Genomic DNA, 26,363 nt, shown 5'->3' on the forward strand with positions numbered 1-26,363 from the left:
AAGAATCTCAAATATAAAATATATTTTGATTTGTTTAACCCTTTTTTGTTTACTACATGATTCACTATGTGTTATTTCATCGTTTTGATGTCTTCACTATTATTCTACAATGTAGAACCAAATAAAAAGAAGAAAAAAAACCTTGAATGAGTAGATGTGTCCAAACGTTTGGACTGGTACTGTAGCTAAAAGCTTGTGATCAGGATGCTGAAGCATGATGTGTAGGGAAGTTGTTTTCTCATGCTCAACCACCCGAAGGCAGCGTTCTGAGTGTCAACACCATATGCACGCTGTCTGTATCTCTTAAAGGAACAGTGTCACAAGAAAGTGTTACAAAAGACTGTTTCTGTATCCTTACCCATGTATTAGCCTACAATATCCACATCCAAACCCATGTACACCATTCCGGGGCATCATAATTACTTTACTTTTCTCCATTATGTACTCTAATGTTTTCTTACTATGTAACGTACGTTTCACTAATAATGGTGACCGAGACAAAAAATTGTGTCAATGCAAAATGCAGGTCTCGCAAGTTTCTCAGTATATTTTGGAAAGACATGCCTTGGTGGAAGTATCGGGACTGCTGAGAAAAACCTGTACAACCACATTGAGGTGTTCAAGCGATCAATAGGTATGGCGCTTAACAGGACTTGCTCTTTCACTTTCTCTCTCTCTCTATGTGGGAATCTCTCTCTCCCTGTGTGTGTGTGTGTGTGTGTGTGTGTGTGTGTGTGTGTGTGTGTGTGTGTGTGTGTGTGTGTGTGTGTGTGTGTGTGTGTGTGTGTGTGTGTGTGTGTGTGTGTGTGTGTGTGTGTGTGTGTGTGTGTGTGTGTGTGTGTGTGTGTGTGTGTGTGTGTGTGTGTGTGTGTGTGCAAAGCTTGTGTGTATGTGTATGGGAAAGAGAGAGAACATTCCATTTCCATAGAAAAAAGGCTGACTATCTAATGTTCCAGAGCTGCACAACCGTAACAATCTGTAATTGAAACGGGACAAATCCAGTATTTGAAAGAACATTTAACAACAAATGTTCATTCTGTTTATTCTTGGCCTCTGGCAAAACATAATCTATTTGCTGGTAATTCAAGAACATCTGAATGTGTTGGCCATGTTCTGTTATAATCTCCACCCGGCACAGCCAGCATAGGACTGGCCACCCCTCATAGCCTGGTTTCTTCCTAGGTTTTGGCCTTTCTAGGGAGTTTTTCCTAGCCACCGTGCTTCTACACCTGCATTGCTTGCTGTTTTAGGCTGGGTTTCTGTACAGCACTTTGACATATCAGCTGATGTATGAAGGGCTATATAAATAAATTTGATTTGATTTTGATTCACCCATTATCGGTTTCCCCATAACCTCTAGCTAATACCAGCTCTGCTCTGGACATGCAGAACACATGCGGAATGACAGATGTAACAAAACAAAGATATATATATATAGACAGAGAGCGAGAGAGAGAAATTGAAATGAGAGAGCAAGAGAGAGGGGGCGGGGAGACCCCATTTGGGGCTCAGCAGAAGGACAGAGCGGATAGAGAGGAGGTCTGGTACTAGAAGGTGCCTCCGCCACTGGGAAACGGGTTTCAGTCAGTGTGTATTGATGTTTCCTCGCGCACGCCTCTCTCTCTACATTCTTCAGCCTACGAGCGGCCACGCAACCTCAGCAGAGAGCGCGGAGAAGGCAGAGCCGTTTGTGAGGAAGCGCAACTTTACAGACCTTTCAGGACATAAGGTTGGTCAACTTTTTTTGGACATTTATCATCATAAAAATAAATAAAAAGTCCTGCATGCATTGCTTCCATTCTCAGCCTCTGAATACTGTTTCAACAGATACAATATTGCTCCTTATAACAATGTGACAAATGTGACGGGTATGCCAATTACATCACAAAAATGTCACGTTTCGTTACATTGCTATAAGTAGCAACATGGTTGGGTTGAAACAATATTCAGAGGTTGAGGTGGACGGGGGACCCATATGGCCCAATGTAAATATCACATTCAGCCTGTCAAAAATAACAAAGGTTTTCTGTCATTTCTGGTTAAATATTTGTTACAGCTACAATGGGGGAGGGAGGTTGAGTTTTTTTGTAGGCTATTTTACGCCTCTTATGACAGCGCCAAAGCTGGTCGTGTGAGTCGACACTGTCACATCATGTCCCTTGAGACTTTAATCTATCTAGGCCCTATCTACCAATATTTATATCCGTGGCACTGCCATCAATAGATAATTGACTCATAGGCTATTCCAAGGCACACATTGGATAAAATCACAAGCCTACATAAACTTGACGTAGGTTATTATTAGGCAATAGCTGAAACTAGACCTTAGGAAATAGTGCGGTCTATTTTTACTGGCCGACCCTTTTCCACGACATTCATTCAAGCCTACATTCTTCATAAACGTCTGTCTTATCTAACTATGCTTTTCAAGTGTAGACACCCGAGTTGATTAACCGTTCACAGGATTGGTTAACTATTGAGGTTGCTCGGGTCTCCCACCGAGCTAGGTAAATCTGCTTTTAGTTTTAATGCACCATATTGCTGGAACTAAATTCAAAATAAATGTTCAACTTGATATTCTGGTGCCGTTCAGTAATTTAAAGTATTGATTGGGGTCTTATTTGTGTCGGAATGTAATGGTTTTTCTGGTTGATTTGTGGTGGTGTATTTGTGATTCTCATGACTGTATTTTTGTATTTTAATGTGTACACGTTTGGGTATAATGGGTAGGCTTACATTTTTGTTGTATATACACCTTTGTAAAAGAGACCTAGAGTCCAGTTTGATAGATAATCGACTAGCTGGGCTGTTCCCTGGACCCAGTATGTAGAGGTTGTACAATTATTGAACTTGACAATTGTGTCTGTCTTTCTTCTTTAATCTAACATATCGTACAAGAACACCTAGGTCTCAATATGTTTTCCCTGTTAAAATAAAGGTGAAATAAAAACTCACTCACCTTGACTGCACTGTAGCCTGTTGTTACTGTAACATAGCCTAGATGGCAACCTATTTGCACTCGCCATTGCCATAAAACGTGTAGTGGAGGGTGAATGGGTGAATGTTGTAGTGGAGGTTGAATGTTGTAGTGGAGGGTGAATGTGACCACAGTCACCTGGGGAGAGGAGATTTCAACATAGGTTTATGGTTCCATGACTTATGTCGCTGTATCGAATTGAAAACATTCCTTTGGAGCCGCTGAGTCGCTTTCTGCTGAGTGCCAGCCGGAGAAATAGTGAAAAATAGCAAACAATGAATGTCTTGGTCACTTGCATGTCTCGGTCACTTTTCGCTGGTCTGTCATATCTGTACAGCATCAACCTACTATCTGTTTCTCCCTGTTTATGCTGCAGACTGGGTCCTAGGCGTCTACATGCCCGAACCAGAAGATCCGCGGCGGACTCCGCAAGGTGTCCCCTACGCCGACCTGAAGCACTTCGTCAACGCCGACGGACAGCACTTATTCTGCCGCTACTGGGAGCCAGAGGCCACCCCAAGGTGAAATGAAATGTCATGTGAGGTGTAAGAAACTGGACATGTATGCTCTGCTAGAGACTGTGATAGATTCAACTAAAATAGAACCTAATGTTCTCCATTCAGGGAGTTATACAGTCCTGTGCTTGCCCCCTGCTCCCTCATGCCATCTAAAGTGGAACAGACTCCACTACATCAGAGAGTTGGCCCTGGAAACAGAGAGGCCCACACAACATCTGGACTATAGTGTCACACCAAACCATGGAGCCTGCAGTGTAACACTCTCACCCTCGCTCTGGTTTCATTTTACATTTGAGTAATTTAGCAGAGTGAAGAAGGGCACATCAACAGATTTTTCACCTAATCAGCTCAGGGATTCGAACCAGCAACCTTTCAGTTTCTGACACAAGGCTCTTAACCACGAGACTTTTTAGTTTTCTAAACTACCACTAGTGATTGTGATCATGTTCCTTGTTTGTGGGCGTATTGAGAATCTGTCTCGCATCACACACACAGCTCCTGTCACATAGGCTAGTCTGCAACATGTCACTGCGCCATTCTCTTGATAAGAATGGCGCCGGAGGAGATGGCTGCCGTTTTACGGTCTCCTAACCAATTGTGCTATTGTGTGTGTTTTTTCAAGTTGTTTGTCATTTATTTTGTACACCGTCTCTTATGACCGAAAAGAGCTTCCAGATATCAGGACAGCGATTACTCACCTCATACTGGACGAAGACTTTTTCTTTAACTAGTCGGACATGAGGGATTTACTTCAGACACTCGACAAGGCCCAAATCCCCATGATTCGCATGAGAAAGAGACAGAGATATCTGGGACATAGGTTGGGGTGCCTTGTAAGGATTCGATGGCGAGTGGATAATCTGCCTCCAACATCATTCCTACTAGCCAATGTACAATAGACGAGCTATGATCACGAATATCCTACAAACGGGACATTGAAAACTGTAATATATTATGTATCCCCGAGTTGTGGCTGAACGATAACACGAATAACATACAGCTGGCGGGGTAAGACAAGGGGTGGTGGTATGTGTATACTTGTAAACAACAGCTGGTGCACAAAATCTAATATTAAGGAAGTCTCAAGGTTTTGCTCACCTGAGGTAGAGTATCTCATGATAAGATGTAGACCATACTATTTACCAAGAGAGTTTATATCTATATTTTTCGTAGCTGTCTATTTACCACCACAACCCGATGTTGGCACTAAGACCGCACTCAATGAGATGTATAATGCAATAAGCAAACAGGAAAATGCTCATCCAGAGGCAGAGGCGTTCCTAGTGGCCAGAGAAGTTAATGCAGGGAAACTTAAATCCATTTTACCTCATTTCTACCAGCATGTTAAATGTGCAAGCAGAGGAAAAATAAAATCTAGACCACCTTACTCCACACACAGAGACGCATACAAAGCTCTCCCTCACCCTCCATTTGTCAAATCTTATCATAATTCTATCCTCCTGATTCCTGCTTACAAGCAAAAGCTAAAGCAGGAAGCACCAGGTCAATAAAGAAGTGGTCAGCTGATGCAGTTGCTAAGCTACAGGACTGTTTTGCACAGACTGGAATGTGTTCCGGGATTCTTCCAGTGGCATTGAGGAGTACACCACATCAGTCACTGGCTTCATCAATAAGTGCATCGATAACGTCGTCCCCACAGTGACTGTACGTACATACCCTAACCAGAAGCCACAGGCTATATTCACACTGAGCGAAAGGGTAGAGCTGCCGCTTTTAAGGAGCGGGACTCTAACCCGGACGCTTATAAAAAAAAAAACGCTCTGCCCTCGGACGAACCATCAAACAGGCAAAGCGCCAATGCAGGACTAATTGTACTACACCGGCTGGATGTGGCAGGACTTGCAAACTATTACAGACTACAAAAGGAAGCACAGCCGCGAGCTGCCCAGTGACACAAGCTTACCAAACGAGCTAAATTACTTTTATGCTCACTTCGAGGCAAGCAGCACTGAAGCATGCATGAGAGCATCAGCTGTTCTGGATGACTGTGTGATCACGCTCTCCGTAGCCGCTGTGAGTAAGACCTTTAAACAGGCCAACATTCACAAGGCCGCAGGGCAAGAATGATTACCAGGATGTGTACTCCGAGCATGCGCTAACCAACTGGCAGGTGTCTTCACTGACATTTTCAATCTGTCCCTGACTGAGTCTGTAATGCCAACGTGTTTCAAGCAGACCACCATAGTCCCTGTGCCCAAGGTAACCTACCTAAATGACTACCGACCCGTAGCACTTACGTCTGTAGCCATTAAGTGCTTTGAAAGGCTGGTCATGGCTCACATCAACACCATTATCCCAGAAACCCTAGACACACAACAATTTGCATACCACCCAACAGATTCACAGATGATGCAATCTCTATCGCACTCCACACTGCTCTTTCTCTCCTGGAAAAAAATGTTATTCATTGACTACATCTCAGTGTTCAACACCATAGTGCCCTCAAAGCTCATTACTCAGCTAATGACCCTGGGACTAAACACCTCCCTCTGCAACTGGATCCTGGACTCCCTGATGGACCACCCCCAGGTGGTAAGGGTGGGTAACAACACATCTGCCACGCTGATCCTCAACACGGGGGCCCCTCAGGGGTGCATGCTCAGTCCCCTCCCGTACTCCCTGTTCACTCATGACTGCATGGCCAGCCACGACTCCAACACCATGATTAAGTTTGCCGACAACACAACACAACCTGATCACCGACAACAATGAGGCAGCCTATAGGGAAGAGGTCAGAGACCTAGCTGTGTGGTGGCAGGATAACAACCTCTCCCTCAATGTGATCAAGACAAAGGAGATGATTGTGGACTACAGGAAAAGGAGGACCGAGCACGCCCCCATTCTCCCATTCTTCTCGACGGGGCTGTAGTGGAGCAGGTTGAGAGCTTCAAGTTCCTTGCTGTCCATATCACCAACGAACTATCCTAGTCCAAACACACCAAACCTATTCCCCACAGGAGATTGAAAAGATTTGGCATATGTCCTCAGATCCTCAAAAAGTTCTACAGCTGCACCATCACTGGGGCCAAGCTTCCTGCCATCCAGGACCTCTATACCAGGCGGTGTCAGAGGAAGGCCCTAAAAATGGTCAAAGACTCCAGCCACCCAGTCATCGACTGTTCTCTCTGCTATCGCACGGCAAGCGGTATCGGACCTCCAAGTGTAGGTCCAAAAGGCTTCTTAACAGCTTCATAAGACTCCTGAACATCTAATTAAATTGCTACCCAGATTATTTGCATTGTCCCCCCCCCTTTTACACTGCTGCTACTCCCTGTTTATAGTCACTTTAACTCTACCTACATTTACATATTACCTCAATTACCTCGACTACCCTGTGCCCCCATACATTGACTCTGTACCGGTACCCCCCATCCTCACCGTGGTCTAGGTGCTATATAAGTCCCATATTTTATTGTTATTGTTATTATTACCACCATCTGTCCCTAGAGTACCGCTAATTGAAATACTTCTATTAACAGTAGTGTGGGTCAGTTTATAGTAGTGCACTTTCATAGTAGTTTGATTAGCAATGAGCTATAGTTTAGACTGAAGGCTAGTTTGGGCATCTCATATGGAGCTGGGAAAAGCAGATAATAACATATTTTTAGGGCATTCTGTTCGTGTGGTGGCATCATCTATAAAAAAATGCACATTTGGTATAGATATCTACAAGCTATCCTATGGATTCTCCCCTTTATGACGAGAGATTCTGTGAGATTCAGCCTCAGGTTTTAAAGATTGAAATAAAATAAATGCCTGTTTACAACATCAAATTCATGCAACTTCTGCCATACATGTCCATTGATGACATCGCTTACTGGGCATTTAGAGGCTAGAGAGTGAGGGGCTGCTGGTGGAAAAGAAGTAGGTGAAAGGTGCCGGGAGAGGGGAGGGCACCTTTACAATGATTGACAGATCTTTCAATAAATAATCTGGGGGCTGTGAACCAGTGAGATCTGGCTGTCTTTGTATACACAGGGCCGTAGCTATATACAGTGCCTTCAGAAAGTATTCATACCCTTTGACATATTCCACATTTTCTTGGAAAAGCCTGATTTAAAAATGTTTTAAATATATGTTTTTTTCTCACCCATCTATACACAATGGCGTATGATAACAAAGTGAAAAGATGTTTGTACATTTTTTGAAAACAAAATACCGAAATATCTCATTTACATAAGTATTCACAGCCCTAAGTCAATACTTTGTAGTAAAATCTTTCGCAGAGTTTAAAGCTTTGAGTCTTTCTGGGTACATACAGTGCCTTGCGAAAGTATTCGGCCCCCTTGAACTTTGCGACCTTTTGACACATTTCAGGCTTCAAACATAAAGATATAAAACTGTATTTTTTTGTGAAGAATCAACAAAAAGTGGGACACAATCATGAAGTGGAACGACATTTATTGGATATTTCAAACTTTTTTAACAAATCAAAAACTGAAAAATTGGGCGTGCAAAATTATTCAGCCCCTTTACTTTCAGTGCAGCAAAGTTCAAGGTGTCCGAATACTTTCGCAAGGCACTGTATCTAAGATTTTTCCACACCTGGATTGTGCAACATTTGACCATTATTCTTTTCAACATTTTTGAAAACTCTGTCAAATTGTTGTTGATTATTGCTAGACAAACATTTTCAAGTCTTGCCATAGATTTTAAACTAGATTTTCTTTGTGAAGCATTGGAAAACCTCCCTGGTCTTTGTGGTTGAAATTCACTGCTCGACTGAGGGACCTTACAGATAATTGTATGTGTGGGGTACAGAGATGAGGTAGTCATGAAACAAATCACATTAAACACTATTATTGCACACATAGAGTCTATGCAACTTGTTAGGTGACTTGTAAAACACATTTCTACTCCTGAATTTATGCATAACAAAGGGCTTGAATACTTATTAACTTATTAACTTATTAACTCAAGACGTTTCAGCTTTTCCTTTTTAATTAATTTGTAAACATTTTGAAAGCATGATTCCACTTTGACGTTATGGGGTATTGTGTGCAGGCCAGTAACAAAAAATCTCAAATGAATTGATCTTAAAATCAGGCTGTAACATAACAACATGTGGAAGGGGTGTGTAGAGTTTCTGAATTCACTGTATGAGGACACCGAGGTCCGGACCTCTGTAAAATGTTTTTTTTAAACATATACACTACCGGTCAAAAGTTTTAGAATGCTTACTCATTCAAGGGTTTTTCTTTATTTTTTGTATTTTCTAAATTATAAAATAATAGTGAAGACATCCCAACTATCAGATAACACATGGAATCGTGTAGTAACCAAAAAAGTGAATATAAATATATATATTAAAAAATTCATTAGAGTTAACTGCACCTCAGATTGCAGCCCAAATAAATGCTTCACAGAGTTCAAGTAAGGGACACGTCTCAACATCAACAGTTCAGAGGAGACTGTGTGAATCAGGCCTTCATGGTCGAATTCCTACAAAGAAACCTCCAATAAAGTACACCAGTAAGAAGAAGAGACCAAATTGGAGATTTTTGGTCCCAACCACCGTGTCTTTTTGAGACGCGGTGTGGGTGAATGGATGATCTCCACATGTGTATTTCCCAGCGTAAAGCATGGAGGAGGAGGTGTTATGGTGTGGGGGTGCTTTGCTGGTGACACGGTCTGTGATTTATTTAGAATTCAAGGCCCACAGCATTCCGAAGCGATACACATTCCCATCTGGTTTGGGCTTAGTGGGACTACCATTTGTTTTCCAACAGGGCAATGACCCAACACACCTCCAGGCTGTGTCAGCGCTATTTTACCAAGAATTGGAGTGGTGGAGTGCTGCATCAGATGACCTGGCCTTCACAATCCCCTGACCTCAAACCAATTGAGATTATTTGGGATGAGTCGGACCGCAGAGTGAAGGAAAAGCAGCCAACAAGGGCTCAGAATATGTGGGAACTCCTTCAAGACTGTTGGAAAAGCATTCCAGGTGATGCTGGATGAGAGAATGCCAGGAGTGTACAACGCTGTCATCAAGGAAATGGGTGGCAATTTGAAGAATCAAACATTTAGAATATATTTTGATTTGTTTGCCACTTTTTTAGTTACGACATGATTTTATATTTTTTATTTCATAGTTTTGATGTCTTCACTACTGTTCTACAGTGTAGAAAATGGTAAAAATAAAGAAAAACCTTTGAATGAGTAGGTGTTCTAAAACCTTTGACCAGTAGTGTAAATATATATTTTTACTCAGTTGGGGTCTCAACTTACTGTTGAGAGTTAGAGTAGTAGAATATACAAGGTGCAATTTCAAAACTTGGTTGTGCATCCGCAGTTTTCCTCTTGTTTTATGTCACTTATCGACACACACTCAATTAGCCCATTTCAGTTAATATCTTTTAGATTGGTAAATTAGTCTAGTTAGTCCAGCCAGCTATCTAAACTTGTAGTAATCATGTCCGAATTACCAACTGGGTAGCGTAAAGGTTGGCAGATAGCGATATTCAGTCATTTAATTATTATTATTTTATGGGTAGATCAGCTTTAGTATTTCAAATTACATGTTGTGTATTTAACCCTATGTTTCCCCTCATGTCCTTGTCAGGGATTATTTATTGTAAGTGTATGTGTACGTTGGAAACACAGCTATTTCTCTCCTGTGTCTGACTTCTCTGCCGCCAGTTAAACACCCTTACAGAATCACTGACCCGAAACTATGGAGTCAGTAGGAGAAGGTACCCCGGCCATATGGGTGGAGGAGCACGTCCAGGAGCATGCAGCAATACTACACCATCTTGGCACCACCATGGACCGCGTTGTCCAGACAATGGACCGCTGGGAGAGAAAGGGAGTTTTTCCAACGCCTCCACCAACACAACCAGGGTCTTCCCTGAGCGCCCCTTTCCCGCCTGAACCCAGTGGGATTCGTCTCTCCTTACCGCAGGAGTACGACGGGAGGGCTGCAAACTGCCGGGGGTTCCTGTTACAATTAGACCTCTACCTAGCCACCGTCCACCCGGCTCCATCGGGCCGTGAGAGGGTGGTCGCCCTCGTCTCATGCCTCACCGGGAAGGACCTGGAGTGGGCCAACGCCGTGTGGAGAGAGGGAGATGCGGCGTTGGACCAGTTTGAGGAGTTCAGCCGCCATTTCCGGGCTGGAAAGTTTCCGGGAATTTTATAATTTTTTAATTGTATAGAAATGCAGTAAATAAGCTTAAACTTTCAAAAAATGTCTTGGAAATTTGAAGAATTACCAATCCCCCCTGTCTCTGTCTAGGCCTCACTAAACCTCAGACCCCCCCCCACACACACACACACGGAGTTAGAGCGTTGGGCCAGTAACCTAAAGGTTGCTTGTTCAAAATCTAGAGCAGACAAGGTGAAATATCTGTCCTTGAGCAAGGCACTTAAACCTAATTGCTCCAGGGTCATCATTGATAATGGCAGACACTGGCTGTGACCCCACTCTCCGAGGGAGTCTCAGGGAGACACAGGGAAAAAACACATTTCCAATTCACACATGCGTATTAATACACACTTATAAACTGGGTGGTTCGAGTCGTGTTGCGTTGTACTTAAAAACAGCCCTTAGCCGTGGTATATTGGCCATATACCACACCCCCTCTGGCCTTATTGCTTAAATAACGCACAGTGTAATTGCACGGTATAGACCCATGAATATGAAATTCATTCTTACGTGTTCTATATTTGAGCTGCTTTTGAAAGCAAAAGTCGAATTGAAAACATTATTGGCATTGTCGAATGCCATTTCCATAATAGCAAGCAAGGATGATGGTTTGGTTAGCTATGCTAGCAAGTCTGTTTCTTTGGTTACCAAGGCAACTAATGTGGCTATCTAGCTAGCTAGTAAACCTGATAGCTACTTCAGTGGATGTTGGCACATTTCTACTGGAAAATGAATACAATCTAGCGGTAAATACAGTATGTCAATTTCTAGCCATGGTATAAAAGGGATAAACAACTCAGGGCTCTATGCGTTCTCTGGAATATAATAACTCTGTCGAAGGTCAGTTCCACTCCTTCCATGTCGTGCACTATTTACCTGAGTACACATGGCCCCTCGTAGATTATCCCTCACACACAGTGCATGTGTGAAATATACATGTACAGCCTGAGTGGGTCATTACACTATTGATGTTTGGAGTCAGGATTACAACAATTCCCTACCAAACAAGGCAGGCTTGAATGTTTGTCTTAATGCTTTTTTCCCTCACTTCCCTTCTCTCTGGCTTTCTCACTGTCTATTACTCTACATTTTCCGTGATCAAAGTGGAAATGACATCTGTACCGAGACATGCTCATTTGGCACTTCTGGTTGTAGCAGTATTCACCTGTGCTGTCCTCAGTCCCCAGTCCTGCTGTAGTCAGTTAAATGAGGGTTTTGACCCTTAAGTGTTGAGCGGCTCAGACTCTTAACGTGATTAAGCCGTCAGTGTTCAGGCCCTGGCCAATTCACAACCTCTACCTCTACCGCTCGCTCCCTCGCTCCCTCCCTCGACCACACACGTACAGACTGTTACGCCATACAGGGTGACTAGTCAGAGTTCAGTCTGCGTCTCACGAAGATGGCTTGTTGAATGCTGTGTCAAAAACGTTATGTTATTTCGGGCTGGAGGCAGCATTTGGGTCGAAGCCACATTCTGTGAGACAAGTGGGTTTCAAATTCCTTGGAGAGAGAAAGGAAGAGGGCGAGATAGATGGAGGGAGCGGGAGAGAAAGAGAGAGGGAGAAAGTGAAAGGGGGAGAGAACATTTCAACTCCCCACTCCCATTCCCAAGACACTGAATATACTCGCCACAATCCACTGAGATAAGCTCTATAGAAGCCCTACTGTCCCATGTGTGTTGGGAACATTATGTTCACACAAAAGGCGCACTATGAGCGGCTCCTCAGCCAACAAGTGCATGGCAATCTCTAGCTAGCCGGAGGCTCTGAAATAAGAATGAAAGAATGAAAGAGAGAGAGAGAGAGAGAAACTGGAACAGAGAAACCACTAATCTAGCTTGATGAACAGCTCCTCTCTTTCTCTCCCTCCCTCTGTTCCATCTCTCTCAATCTCTTCCATTCACTCTCCTTCTCTGAACACGTTCAGGCTAATTGCATCTGACTGAGAGATTCACTCCGTTTTGTAGACTGGTTATAAGCAGGAACCAAAGCCTTACTGGCAAGCGGAGTTGGTTCGCCACTCTTTCCCATGACTATGTGTCTGTTATTGTAGATTCCAACCTCTGTCTGGTTCCAGTTAACTCTGCTGCTCTGTGGGCAAACAAGGGTGCGGTGCGGTTCAGATAACTGCTTTCACTGAAAGACAAGATGTGGAATGTTTTATTATGACGAAACCCCTCGATGGGCGATCAAGAGGATGTTCTCACAGCGTTGTTGATATGATCCCTATCTAGTCACTGGATGAGTGGACTCAAGTCCCAACGACGTCCTTCCGCTCGAGGGCTCGCCAACTCAATTAGCGACAAATCAAAAATAATCGGAGTGCCCTCGTCAACTAATTTGAATATCGTGCAAGAGGTGTGCATGAAATGTGACTGACTTCACTCTTCTTCCTCGTGTCCTGCAGGGCTCTGGTGTTCGTGGCACATGGGGCAGGAGAGCATTCTGGGCCGTACGATGAGATCGGCCAGACCCTGAAGGAGCAGTCCCTGCTCGTCTTTGCGCACGATCACGGTGAGCCAAAGCACGCTGCAGCGGTGTTGTAGTACTTGAGTCCAGGACTCGGACTTGACTCAGACTCAAGTAGCGATTGGACTCGACCACTTGGACTCGCCCGGTTGGACTCGACCAGTTGGTTGTCAGAAAATCTCTCTCTTTTGCGTAATTCAACATACTAGCTGCAACATCAAATGTTAGATAGCTGTATTATCCTTTCAGCATTACAAATGTGCAACTGTAATGAAATGTGACTTTTTTTAAAAATGGTTGGAAAGCAACTTGGCAACTCGAGGCTTTAGAGACTTGACTACATCACTGTCATGCAGAGCTTCTTAGTAGAGTCACAGAGGTAGCACTTAATTTTACGGTACAGGAATTGCCACCAAAAATTCTGGAGAAGTTCTACTACCCATTGCAGCCACATCATTTACTGCTAGTAAAATACCAGTGGAAATCTTAGCATAGACAAATGTGATGTCACGGCGTAATATGTTTGTTATCGCTAGAACAGTTTGTAAGTTTGAGTTTAGAATAGGAATGGTGACTGAGTGAGTGTCACCCAGTCTCATAGTGAAGTAGAGCAGGTCCCAGTTGAGTTGAGCAACAGCTCTAAGAGTCAACGCCAAATGAGAGTTGGAACTCTGTGTTCCCTGTGATCTAATGAATGACAGATCCTAGAATGTCAGTGTACAGCATTCAGAGACCTCTGGGAATGTCATCTTCATTAATGATTCATATTGTATCAAAGTAAAACTTGACTTACTAACATGGAATCCCCCCCCCCAAAGTTATTATACAGTAACGAGAATGAATGTTAATAAATGTTGTGTTAAGAGATTTTTCTTTATTTTGTCTACAACAATTATTTTTTAAACTCAATGTTTCCCATCGCGTTTCAAAGTAATCACAGAAATATTGAAATCTCTAGGTGAGAGTGGGATTTTTGACACATATGAGCATGCACACACTCACACACACACTTCACAGACACCAATGGGCTTCCATTGCACCATTATCAGTGGAAGATATTATGGGGAGAGAAACAAGTGAGAGAGAGAGGGGGTGGGGGGGGTGAAAGGATGGAAAGGGAGAGAGGGTGAACGGCACATGTTCTGAATGTTGAAACTGTAGCTGGTGCCGTGGTGCCATGGCAACGCACCTTTCACATAGCTTCAGCGGCATGTTCAGAGCAAGGTGTTGGAAGTTAATGGGAGGAGGGAGGGACAGCTGGCAGGATAACATAGGATGGATTGGCACGTACGGAGATGGAGAATGGCTCTCCCTCTCCGTCTCATCTGGCTCGTCTGTACAGAGAGTAATGAAGGGTAGAGTGGGAAATGTATTCCTCTATGGTCTCTGTCAATTACAATGGTGCCTTGTCCTCATCTCTCTCTCCCTCTAAATCTCTCTCTCTCCCCCCTCTAAATCTCCCCCTCTCTCTCTCTCATATACATACATACATACATACATACATACATACATACATACATACATACATACATACATACATACATACATACATACATACATACATACATACATACATACATACATCTTCCTCTAAATCTTTCATTCTCTCCCTCTATATCTATCTCTTTTCCCTCAATCAGTTGGCCATGGCCAGAGTGAAGGAGACCGGATGAATATTAAGGACTTCCAGGTGTTTGTCAGAGACTCCCTCCAGCACATTGATCTGATGAAGGCCCGACACCCCGGCCTGCCTATCTTCATCATCGGACACTCTATGGTACGGTACATTCTGTAGTCTGCTCGCTGACCAAAGACTGGGGCCACTCTGTGGTACGGTACCCTCTCTAGTATTCCATTCAGTTCCATTCAGTTCAAGGGGCTTTATTGGCATGGGAAACGTGTTAACATTGCCAAAGCAAGTGAGGTAGATAATATACAAAAGTGAAAAAAACAATGAAGGTATCTCGTATCTTCCTTGTCAAAATTCTGGGGTCACATTCATGAACTAACACTCGCACTTGATTTTTCTTTGCCACCTTACTGACTCAGACGTTTGTTATTCTTACTAGCTCTGACTTTGCTGATAGCTACTGTACTGAGGGAAAATGCCCTTACTATGCCTGTGGTATGTGGTTGTCCTACCGCACTGTAGTAAGATGAATGTACCAACTGTAAGTCGCTCTGGATAAGAGCGTCTGCTAAATTACCCAAATGTAAAATGTCTCCATGGTACCGTACCGTCTCTAGTTTATTCCTTGTCCAAACACTGAGGCTGTATCATTGCCAGCAGCTATGGTGTTTACCTCTCAACACAGTTCTCAGAAGTCATAGGGCCAGGGTTAGTTCGAGGCTATATCCATTACACAAACATTATACAAGGACTTCGTTCAACACACTCGGTGTGACTCAGATGACCACAGATGCTCTGACATCACAGCTTGTCACAGCGTCTATGCTCATGGGAAACGGTGGCCTTTGAAAGTCTAGCTATGTAAATACCAACAGGGCCAAGTCAGGCCTTAAAAGGGTTTTGATGTATTTAGCATTACAGGCCTCATTTCCCTTCCCTGCTGCTCTGCCTCTGTTTGCTTGTTCTTGCTGTTCTATGACTGATCTCTGCTGTACAGCGCCTGAACAATGGAAACCACCTATAGCCTATACGTCGAGATCCTCGTTGTGATAACGTCCTTTAGATTCTCTCATGCACCACCAGCTGTGCACAATTAGACAGCCTTCCTTTAGGTTTGACATGCAGTTCAAATTAGATAACTTTGCTCTAATAGGAGCGGAATAAAGGCAATTTTAGTAAATGTTTAAACAGGACGTTTTATTGGGAAGTTATTGTAATGGAAAAACCTGTGGAGTGAGGTACGGCCTTGCATTTTACAGGCATGTTGGCCAGTTTCCCCGTCACAGATTAAGCATAGTCTAAGACTAAAGGTTCTCAATGGGGAAGCTCCATTTAAAGTCCAAGACTAGGCTCAATCTGTGTCCAGCAAACCAGCCATTAATGTACAGTTGAAGTCAGAAGTTTACATACACTTAGGTTGGAGTCATTAAAACACATTTTTCAACCACTCCACAAATTTCTTGTTAACAAACTGTAGTTTTGGCAAGTCGGTTAGGACACCTACTTTGTGCATGACACAAGTCATTTTTCCAACAATTGTTGACAGACATATTATTTAACTTATAATTCACTGTATCACAATTCCAGTGGGTCAGAAGTTAACATACACTAAGTTGACTGTGCCCTTAAACAGCTTGGAAAATGGCAGAAAATGATGTCATGGCTTTATAAGCTTCTGATAGGCTAATTGACGTAATTTGAGTCAATTGGAGGTGTACCTTTGGATGTATTTCAAGGCCTCCCTTCAAACTCAGTGCCTCTTTGCTTGACATCATGGGGAAATCAAAAGAAATCAGCCAAGACCTCAGAACAAAAATTGTTGACCTCCACAAGTCTGGTTCATTCTTGGGAGCAATTTCCAAATGCTTGTAGGTACCATGTTCATCTGTACAAACAATAGTATGCAAGTATAAACACCATGGGACCACACAGCCGTCATACCGCTCAGGAAGGAGACGCGTTCTGTCTCCTAGAGATGAACGTGCTTTGGTGCGAAAAGTGCAAATCAATCCCAGAACAACAGCAAAGGACCTTGTGAAGATGCTGGAGGAAACAGGTACAAAAGTATCTATATCCACAGTAAAACGAGTCCTATATCGATATAACCAGAAGGCCGCTCAGCAAGGAAGAAGCCATTGCTCCAAAACAGCCATAAAAAAGCCAGACTACGGTTTGCAACTGCAGATGTGGACAAAGATTGTACTTTTTAGAGAAATGTCCTCTGGTCTGATGAAACAAAAATAGAACTGTTTGGCCATAATGACCATCATTATGTTTGGAGGAAAAAGGGGAGGCTTGCAAGCCGAAGAACATCATCCCAATCGTGAAGCACAGGTGTGGCAGCATCATGTTGTGGGGGTGCTTTGCTGCAGGAGGGACTGGTGCACTTCACAAAATAGATGGCATCATGAGAGAGTAAAATTATGTGGATATATTGAAGCAACATCTCAAGACATCAGTCAGGAAGTTAAAGCTTGGTCACAAATGGGTCTTCCAAATGGACAATGACCCCAAACATACTTCCAAAGTTGTGGCAAAATGGCTTAAGGACAACAAAGTCAAGGTATTGGAGTGGCCATCACAAAGCCCTGACCTCAATCCTATAGAAAATGTGTGGGCAGATCTGAAAAAGCATGTGCGAGCAAGGAGGCCTACAAACCTGACTCAGTTACACCAGCTCTGTCAGGAGGAATACCCAAAACGTTTGACCCAAGTTAAACAATGTAGGCAATGCTACCAAATACTAATTGAGTGTATGTAAACTTCTGACCCACAGGGAATGTGATGAAAGAAATAAAAGCTTAAATTAATCACTCTACTATTATTCTGACATTTCACATTCTTAATTGTGAAAAACTGAGTTTAGATGTATTTGGCTAAAGTGTATGTAAACTTCCGACTTCAACTGTCTATGAACAAGCCATGCTTAGAACCCATTAGACTGTAATGTATGAGCAGTGTCAAATTGGGCATTTCCTGTGTCAGGGGCAAATTCCACCACCACTATTATCGACATTAAAGCCCGGAAGCATGTGGTCTCAGTCAACACAAATGGCATGTTTCAGATGACAGAGGAGAACCTTAATCCAGAAACAGGCTAGTCCAGATACATGTGGTCCCAAATAATCCTTTACTGCAATACTTGCACTGGCAGCTGATGAATGTATCATGACACCAGGCGAGACCCAGCTGCAGACACAGGAGGTAGATGGTTGGGGTTTTACAATATTTAATAATCCAATAGGGTAAGGCAAGAGAATGGTCGTGGACAGGCAAAAGGGTCAAAACCAGTTCATAGTTCAAAAGGTACTGGAGGGCAGGCAGAATCAAGGTCAGGGCAGGCAGGATGATCAGGCAGGTGGGAAAGTAGTCCAGAGTCAGGCAGGGTTCAAAACCAGGGAAGACGATCAAAAAGAGAACGGATTAAACACGTTGGTTGACTTGACATAAACATACAAGACGAACTAGCACAGAGAGACAGGAAACACAGGGATAAATACACTGGGGAAAATAAGCGACACCTGGAGAGGGTGGAGACAATCACAAGGAACAGGTGAAACAGATCAGGGCGTGACAGAATTGACTGGTGACCCTCACTGACCTCACTGCACCAGTGTACCCACTAATCGAGGCTAAACCTTGCCCACACTGTCCACTCTTCTACTGACCGTTCACTGCGGTTCTGATTAGTGAATATAGACCCTTGCTCCTTTACTGGCCAAATCCTCCCTCCGTCCCTCCTTCTCCTCCTCTCTTTCTGTATTTCCTGACCCATTCCATCCTCTTTCCACCTCTCCTCCCCTGGCTCTGTATGTCTGGCCCTCTTCCATGTCCCACTTCTTCAGTGCTAGGCCTTTATGTAATGTCAGTATGTTAGCGCCTTACATAACCACAATCAGAGTCTTCATAGTGTGAGGGGACGCAACACAATGCAAGTATTCTTTCCCTCAGTGCAAGAGGGGATGAGCTTGTGTGTGTGTGTTTCTGGTGGAGGCCTCTCTTGGTATAATCAATTCCTTAAAGAGCACCTCTGTTCCCCTCGCTCAGCCTTCCTGCCCAACCCTCCAAAGGCTTCTCTCTCTCTCTCTCTCTCTCTCTCTCCATTCATTCTTGGCTCCTTCAGTCAGGAGCCGTTACCCCAGAAAGCCTTTCTTGGTATGGGAAGGCCGTGACCCAACATGGCCCGTTTGGTGCCGATATCACTATCAAACCCTCCAATAACAGCTCAGAACTAGCAGGGAAGATTCCCTAAATTCACTGCAGTTCACTCATTGTTTGAACAGACAGTTGAATCAGGCTGAAACTAACCCTGAATGGGATTTGACAAAACAGAATAAGCATTACTCAATCAACAACTTGTTTGTAGTCTCTCGATTAGTGAGTATAGATATACATAGAGATCACCTACATAGAGACATATTTATTCAATTAAATTGTATGGTTATCGCTATATAGATTTAGCCGAGTTTGCGATGTTCAGTGCATTTGACTTTCATTTTCATTCGCTGGTGGGAAATGTTTTTCTCAACAGCCCATCTCTTTAGAGGCTCACTCGATAGAGGCCCCCACTCTCATGAATATTCAAACATCTGACAAAGAGAGGGCAGACAAACACTGTTCAAACAAATTTGCCTCCCAAAAGCCCTCCACAATTATCCGTGCCAAATTGATTGATTCTAGGAAGCCGTTGCGTAACTCCTAATTAGTTTACCCTTGCGTATTTGATTTAAAGGAAAACTCCATCCAAAAACTAATCTTTTGATATTTGTTTTGTTGGTCCATTGTTTTGTTGATATAGTCCCAACATGTTTTGCATGTCAGCACTCAAGTTCTCAAGATATATTACTTTCAAAATACAGAAATGCATTGAGTATACAAAACTCTTTCTATGACATAGACCAGGTGAATCCAGTTAAAAGCTACGATCCCTTATTGATGTCACTTGTTAAATCCACGTCGATCAGTGTAGATGAAGGGGAGGAGATGGGTTAAAGAAGGACTTTTAAGGGGGGGTGAAACTCAGTTTTAGGAAGGTGTTCATAATGTTTGGTATACACAGTGTATAGCCGGTATGAGCCGTGCACGGGTTTCTCTTTTCTTTCATGTTATTCAATTGTTACCATACACCTGCAACAAAGATAGTGTAAGGGTCGACGCTGGTAAAGACAAAGATAGCTCAGATGTGCGAGTGCCTTTTGAATTGTATTTCTGTATTTTGAAAGTTATAGATCTTGAAAACTTAATTGCTGACATGCAAAACATTTTGGGATATCAGCAATGGATTAATGAAACAAATACCAAATGATAGTTTTTGGGTGGAGTTTTCCTTTAAATCACAAAAGACGTCATCGTTTCTCTTCCTTTTTCTTCAGGGTGGAGCCATCTCAATTCTGACGGCGTGTGCACGACCGAGCGACTTTGCCGGCGTGGCTCTGATCGCTCCTATGGTTAGGATGAACCCAGAGTCTGCCACGCCCTTCAAGGTGGGTTTTGCCCATAGAAATAGACTGTTCTTCCTATCCACTCATTACCCACCTATTCTTTAACGGGGATGCCCGTTCTAGGAATTCTATTTCTGGGGTTTCACCTGCACCCAATCCCCTCACATTTAGCCTGTCACCAATGTTAACCGCTCCATTAATCCCTTTAACGACCACTGACCTGAGCTGTATTAGCTCCCCATACATGCCTTTGTAATCTCTGTGGTTGTTCCTCTTTGTTCTACAGGTGTTCCTGGCTAAAGTCGCAAATCACATTGTGCCCAGTCTCACTCTGGGCTTGATTAAGTCTAAATGGATTTCACGGGACCAAACACAGGTAAGTCTGGTCTATGGAATGTGTGTGTGCATCCTCAGCTCCACAATAGAGGCTTGACTGAGATCCAGATCGTCCAGCTCTCTGTTTTGAACCGGTCGGGAATTGGCGACAGAGAGAAAAAAATTATGATTTTTCCCTCAGCTATTTTCCTGCAATTCTGGAACTGTTTCCATGGAGCTGAGATAAAATGTTGCAAGGTGAAAACTAATTTGCTGCACTTCCACGCATTTTGCCATGGCTATTTCTGTGTTCTTATGCTCAAACATTAATACAAAACCAATGGGGATCCCAGTCGGTGCCCTGCGTGCCCTGTCAGTAATCCAACCATGCCAAAAATACTCCGAAATTCATCGTTTTGGGACTTTTCGATTCTCCCTGACAGTCTAGCTTTCATTTGTGATTTCTAGGTGTCAAAGGTTATATTATTCAAAAATATATAGATCAATTGTATTTTCTACAATCAGTGCTTTCAGAAACTATTCATACCCCTTGACTTATTCTACATTTTGTTGTGTTAAAGCCTGAATTCCAAATGGATTTTAGCAAATGTTAGTAAAATGAAATACAGAAATCTCATTTACATAAGTATTAACACCCCTGATTCAATACATGTTATTATCACCTTGGGCTGTTGGAAAGCAAACGGAATTCAGTTTTCCTCTAGGATTTTGCCTGTGCTTAGATCTATTCAGTTTATTTGTAATCAAAAAAAATCTCCCTAATCCTTGGCGACGACAAGCTGAACATGATGCAGCCACCACCATCCTTAAAAATATGAAGAGTGGTACTCAGTGATGTGCTGTTGGATTTTGCAGTTTTACTTTACTTTATTGCAAACTGGATGGATATTTTGGAATATTTGTATTCTGTACATGCTTCCTTTTCACTCTTGTCTTTTAGGTTAGTATTGTGGGGTAACTACAATGTTGTTGATCCGTCCTCAGTTTTCTACTGTCACAGCCATTAGACTCTGTAACCGTTTTAAAGTCACCATTGGCCTTATGGTGAAATCACTGAGCTGTTTCCTTCCTCTCCGGCAACTGAGTTAGGAAGGTGTCCTGAATCTTTGTAGTGACTGGTTGTATTGATACACCATCCAAAGTTTAATTAGTGACTTCACCATGCTCAAAGGGATTTTCAATATCTGTTTTCTGTATTTTTACCGATCTACCAATAAGTGTCCTTCTTTGCAAGGCATTGGCAAACCTCGCCGGTCTTTGTGGTGGAATCTGTGTTTGAAATTCACTGCTCCACTGAGGGACCTTACAGATAATTTGGTTGTGTGGGTTACAGGGATGATGTAGTCATTCAAAAATCATGTTATACACTATTATTGCACACTGAGTAATTCCATTCCACTTATGAGACTTATGCATTTTTTTTTTACTCCTGAACTTATTTAGTTTTGCCATAACAAAGGGGTTGAATACCTATTGATTTAAGACATTTCAGCTTTTCATTTGTAAGAAATATTTGAAAAACACAATTCCACTTTCACATTACGGGGTGTTGTGTGTGGGCCAGTGACACAATCTCAATTGAATCTATTTTAAATTCAGGCTGGAACACAACAAAACGTGGAAAATGTCCAGGGGCGTGACTAATGAAGGTACATTCTGTCTAGTTTTAGTCGTTTAAGTTTACACTGAAAGCGTTTTTCTGTCCCGAAAATGTATTTAGAAAAAGGTTGGAAGTTTTTATTTTGGTGTGGCGGCAACAATTTAGCAGCGACCCACCACCATATCTGATATATCAGACCATATCCTATACAGTAGTATGCACATCATGGGTCAATATTGAGAAAGCCAAGCGCCCTATGGGTTACTATCAGTGAAGATCTAAGGGAAATGGTCACTCAACAGTCACTTCCTTTACCCTGCAGGTTGAAGCATATGACACTGACGAGTTGACCTATCACGGTGGGGTACGTGTGTCATTTGCCATGCAGATGATAGCCGCGTCGGAGCGGATCGAGAGAGTGATCCCCGACATCACCTGGCCCTTCCTGCTTCTCCATGGCGACGTCGACAAGCTGTGTGACATCGGAGGGTCCCAGATGATGTTTGACAAGGCCCCGAGCACGGACAAGAAGATCAAGGTGGGACTAGCACCAGAGCCATATATTTAGATCAAATATATTTAGATAAATATAAGGTATGGTTAAATATACACTACTGTTCAAAAGTTTGGGGTCTCTTAGAAATGTCCTTGTTTTTGAGAGGCCCATTATCAGCAAACATCACTTCTGTGTTCCAATGGCACGTTGTGTTAGCTAATCCCTGTTTATCATTTTAAAAGGCTAATTGATCATTAGAAAACCCTTTTGCAATTATGTTATCACAGCTGAAAACTGTTGTACTGCTTAAAGAAGCAATAGAATTGGCCTTCTTTAGACTAGATGAGTATCTGGAGCATCAGCATTTGTGGGTTCGATGAACAATTAGCCTTTTAAAATGATAACTTGGATTAGCTAACACAGGTGTTGGAACACAGGAGTGATAGTTGCTGATAATGGGCCTCTGTACGCCTATGTAGATATTCCATTTTTTTTAAATCAGCCGTTTCCAGCTACAATAGTCATTTACAACATTAACAATATCTACACGGTATTTCTGATCAATTTGATGTTATTTTAATGGACAAAATATGTGCTTTTCTTTCAAAAACAAAAACATTTCTAAGTGACCCCAAACTTTTGAACGGTAGTGTATGTCTCTGACTAGCACTGCACAGGCCGAAACAGAAATGTCGACAGACCTGAATAGCTCAGACACTGAGTCATACAAACTAATATAGACAAGCCAGTATATTTAGAATGGACACCATCTTATCTGCTCTTGAACTTCTCTTTTTCTTTTCATTCTCTATTTGTTTAACTGGCTGTTCCAAGTCCATACATCATCATAACTTGTCACACTAAAGAGAGGGGGAACAGAGAGGGTGAGAAATAGGAAACACAGAGAGGTAACAGATGGAGCTTATCGTGTGTGTTCTCTCTCTTTCAGGTATATGACGGAGCATACCATGCCCTGCACCATGAACTCCCAGAGACTGCAGCGTCAGTGCTCAAGGAAGTCACCGTCTGGATCTCCGAGCGTCTCCCTGCGTCTCCTTCTCAGGGGTCCTAGTCTCCTCTTCCTCTGCACCCCCCCCATCCCAACCAACCCTGCCCTCCATGCTGTATTACCACTGTATGAACCTCAAGCCTTTCTACATTTGTACTGACCATTTGAAATACTAATGCCAACTTGTCAGTAATCTTTGGACCCCTAGGGCCATTGTAGGGAAGTCCTGATTTCCCAGGCTCTACATTAGAGACAACAGCTGTGCCCCAGATGCCAGGCAGCAGGTCATAGTACATATATCAGCCATGTCTCCCTGTACTGAGTTCAAAGAGAGCCATGCTGAGAGCTGGGCCAAGCGCTATTCACAGAGGCATTTTTGTAATTTGTAACCACGGTGATCACCAGGCCGACAGAAACGTGTTGAATTCCCCCCATGCTGCGGCGCTCCCTTTTGTGTGTTGCCGTGGAGACAACTGGCCTTTGTTCTCCCCTCCATATCTCAGATCTTCTGATCATAGAGTCAAACATCTTGGACTTTTTTGAACGCCCCAGACTGCTGCCCCCAATGGTTATTTGTCAGAACTGCAGGGTTTTGGTGGCTGCAGCCCAAGACCAGAAGCTGCCCGTTACCATGGCAGCATCTCAGAAAAAAAGGCTGAATCCATTGGAGCGCCACTGTAAAACGAGGCATGCTCTGACCCATTATACAGTAGATGCAGTGTACAGACAAAGGCATCACTTCGCTGCAGTTGACTCTGCATTTATGAAGGTGACAGGGCCTTAGGGTACCACCTGCAACATCAACATTTATGGGTGTTCCCCATAGTCTGCATTGGATGAATACAGATTACAATGTATTGTTATGAGTGGAAAGCCCACCTATCTTGTTACATTTATGATTGATGCTTACTGGCCAATCGGATGAAAGCTCTCTTCTTATATTGTTTGAGTGTCAGATTGACTTGACAGATGGCCCCGGCATGGAACACATAGTTATCGTGCTGGAGCTAGTCCGTCTTTGTGTGGTTAACAAACTGTCAATAAACAGCAGAAAGAGAGAATGTCGTGGTTTCCTTCTTCCCACGCCAACATCAACCAACGAGGAGCTGACAGAAACAAGACGGGACTTATCAGGTACGGTACAGTAGCTGGCTAAGATAACTGTGGTGACGTTAACTGTGAAGCTAACGTACTGAAGAGGCGAGCTGGTCAACTCCAAGGAGCCAACACCACACTGGTGTCGGAAGTGCTTCATTTTATACTTTTATTTAAAGGTCCCGAATCGTGAAAATCATGTTTTTCATCAAATATTCAGATCAAACAAGTTCATAGTAGGTTGACCCAAGTACGAAAAATGACTATCTGGTACATTGACAAAGTTGATCATAGAGTTACTGGTCCCCTCCCCCCATGTCAAACGCATGGATTCAGGAGGCAGGCGGTATCCGGCTTTATGCAACATCACGTAAAGCCAGACATGTTATACACCAATGGTAGTGTCCTGTAATCTTAACAAATTTAAATATTGTAGCGACCCGCACAGACAGCTGTGTGTTATGTGTTAGGCTAGGAGGTGGTTGTGTTGTACTGACCAGTACCCGGTGTTCGCGGGGTCCGACATGTCAATCAACCTGCTATCTGCCAATCACGGGAATGCCTGGAATGTTCTGATGCCGGGCATCCTGGTGGTTGGCGGAGTGGCGTGGAGGGGGGTTGGGCAGGGGGGTGGAGCATTGGAAGTTAAGACCAGGTTCAGCCTTGTTCTCTCTCTCTTACGTCTGGGCTTCCCAAGAGAAGGTCATGATTGGCTTGTGGGTTATCTGTCATCTTTTTGGCGTGTGCTACGGCCCAAACAGTAGCCTGTGTAAAGTTGGTTTAATAAACCGTCAATTCGCAAACTCAAGCCTCTGTCTGGACAATTGTTCATTTATGATCTAGTCAGGTCATTACAATATGTAAATACGCCTTAAAACCGTCAGCGCGTGTGCACATCATACAGCTTTGCTTAAAAGATAGCGTCAAGCAGAACATGAAAGCGAGTCAGTCTCCAGTCACAAATATGATCACTTGCAAGTCGACTTTGACACCAATGACCCGTGACTTAACTTGGACTTAACTAGACTTTTGACTCGATAACCTCCCCAAGCCCAAACGTTAAAAATGATGCTATTAAAAAAAAAGTGTACAGCGCATCAACTCTCTTTAAGAAGTTCAGATTACAGTTTGAATCGGGCAGCAGTCAATCAAATTGTGGCAGCTGAGAAAAAGTTGCGTGTGGCAGTGCAGAGGAATGTCGGTGGGTGAATTCAGTCGGACCCTTTGGAAAGATGATACCCCAAATTATTATTTTCAAATATAAATAGTCAACAAAAAAATGGATTGCAACTTGCAAAACATGTGGGAAGAAAATTACAGACGGAGGAGCAACAACTTCCAACTTTGTTCGACATTTGAAGCTGCACAAAGAACGATAAGTCGTGGCTAATATAGCCGACAGCTATATATAACTTTGCTTGTGTAGCATGTAGGCTAACGTAACGTTAAATCAATGAACCTCCACACAGTCAGTCAGTGCGGGAACGTGATCATTGCACCCAAGATTGAGCAACAAATGGCTAGGCAGTTGGTAGCCTAAATCCTGCATGATGTTACTGCAGTTCCTGAAACCATTAACATACGCTAGCCTACTCTAACCACACACAGAGAGGGGGTGTGTGTGC

The 26,363-nt window shown here is 43.1% G+C and overlaps 1 protein-coding gene across 2 annotated transcripts; it reads left to right on the top strand.

Annotated features, from left to right (window-relative positions):
* Positions 1-1,504: 1,504 nt before the first annotated feature.
* On the top strand, positions 1,505-25,546 carry LOC135504582 (monoglyceride lipase-like). 2 transcript variants are annotated; one of them, XM_064923294.1, is made up of 8 exons: positions 1,505-1,729; positions 3,354-3,498; positions 13,070-13,176; positions 14,772-14,908; positions 20,134-20,244; positions 20,489-20,578; positions 22,461-22,676; positions 23,584-25,546. In XM_064923294.1, exons 2-8 carry the CDS (start codon positions 3,374-3,376, stop codon positions 23,704-23,706), a joined length of 909 nt encoding a protein of 302 aa, XP_064779366.1. In that variant the 5' UTR covers positions 1,505-1,729; positions 3,354-3,373; the 3' UTR covers positions 23,707-25,546. The 2 variants fall into 2 exon arrangements, with proteins under 2 accessions (XP_064779366.1, XP_064779365.1); XM_064923293.1 differs by lacking the exon at positions 1,505-1,729 and having other exon boundaries at positions 3,333-3,498.
* Positions 25,547-26,363: the final 817 nt, after the last annotated feature.

The sequence above is a fragment of the Oncorhynchus masou genome, chromosome 18, assembly GCF_036934945.1.
Source record: "Oncorhynchus masou masou isolate Uvic2021 chromosome 18, UVic_Omas_1.1, whole genome shotgun sequence".
NCBI classification, from domain to species: domain Eukaryota; kingdom Metazoa; phylum Chordata; class Actinopteri; order Salmoniformes; family Salmonidae; genus Oncorhynchus; species Oncorhynchus masou.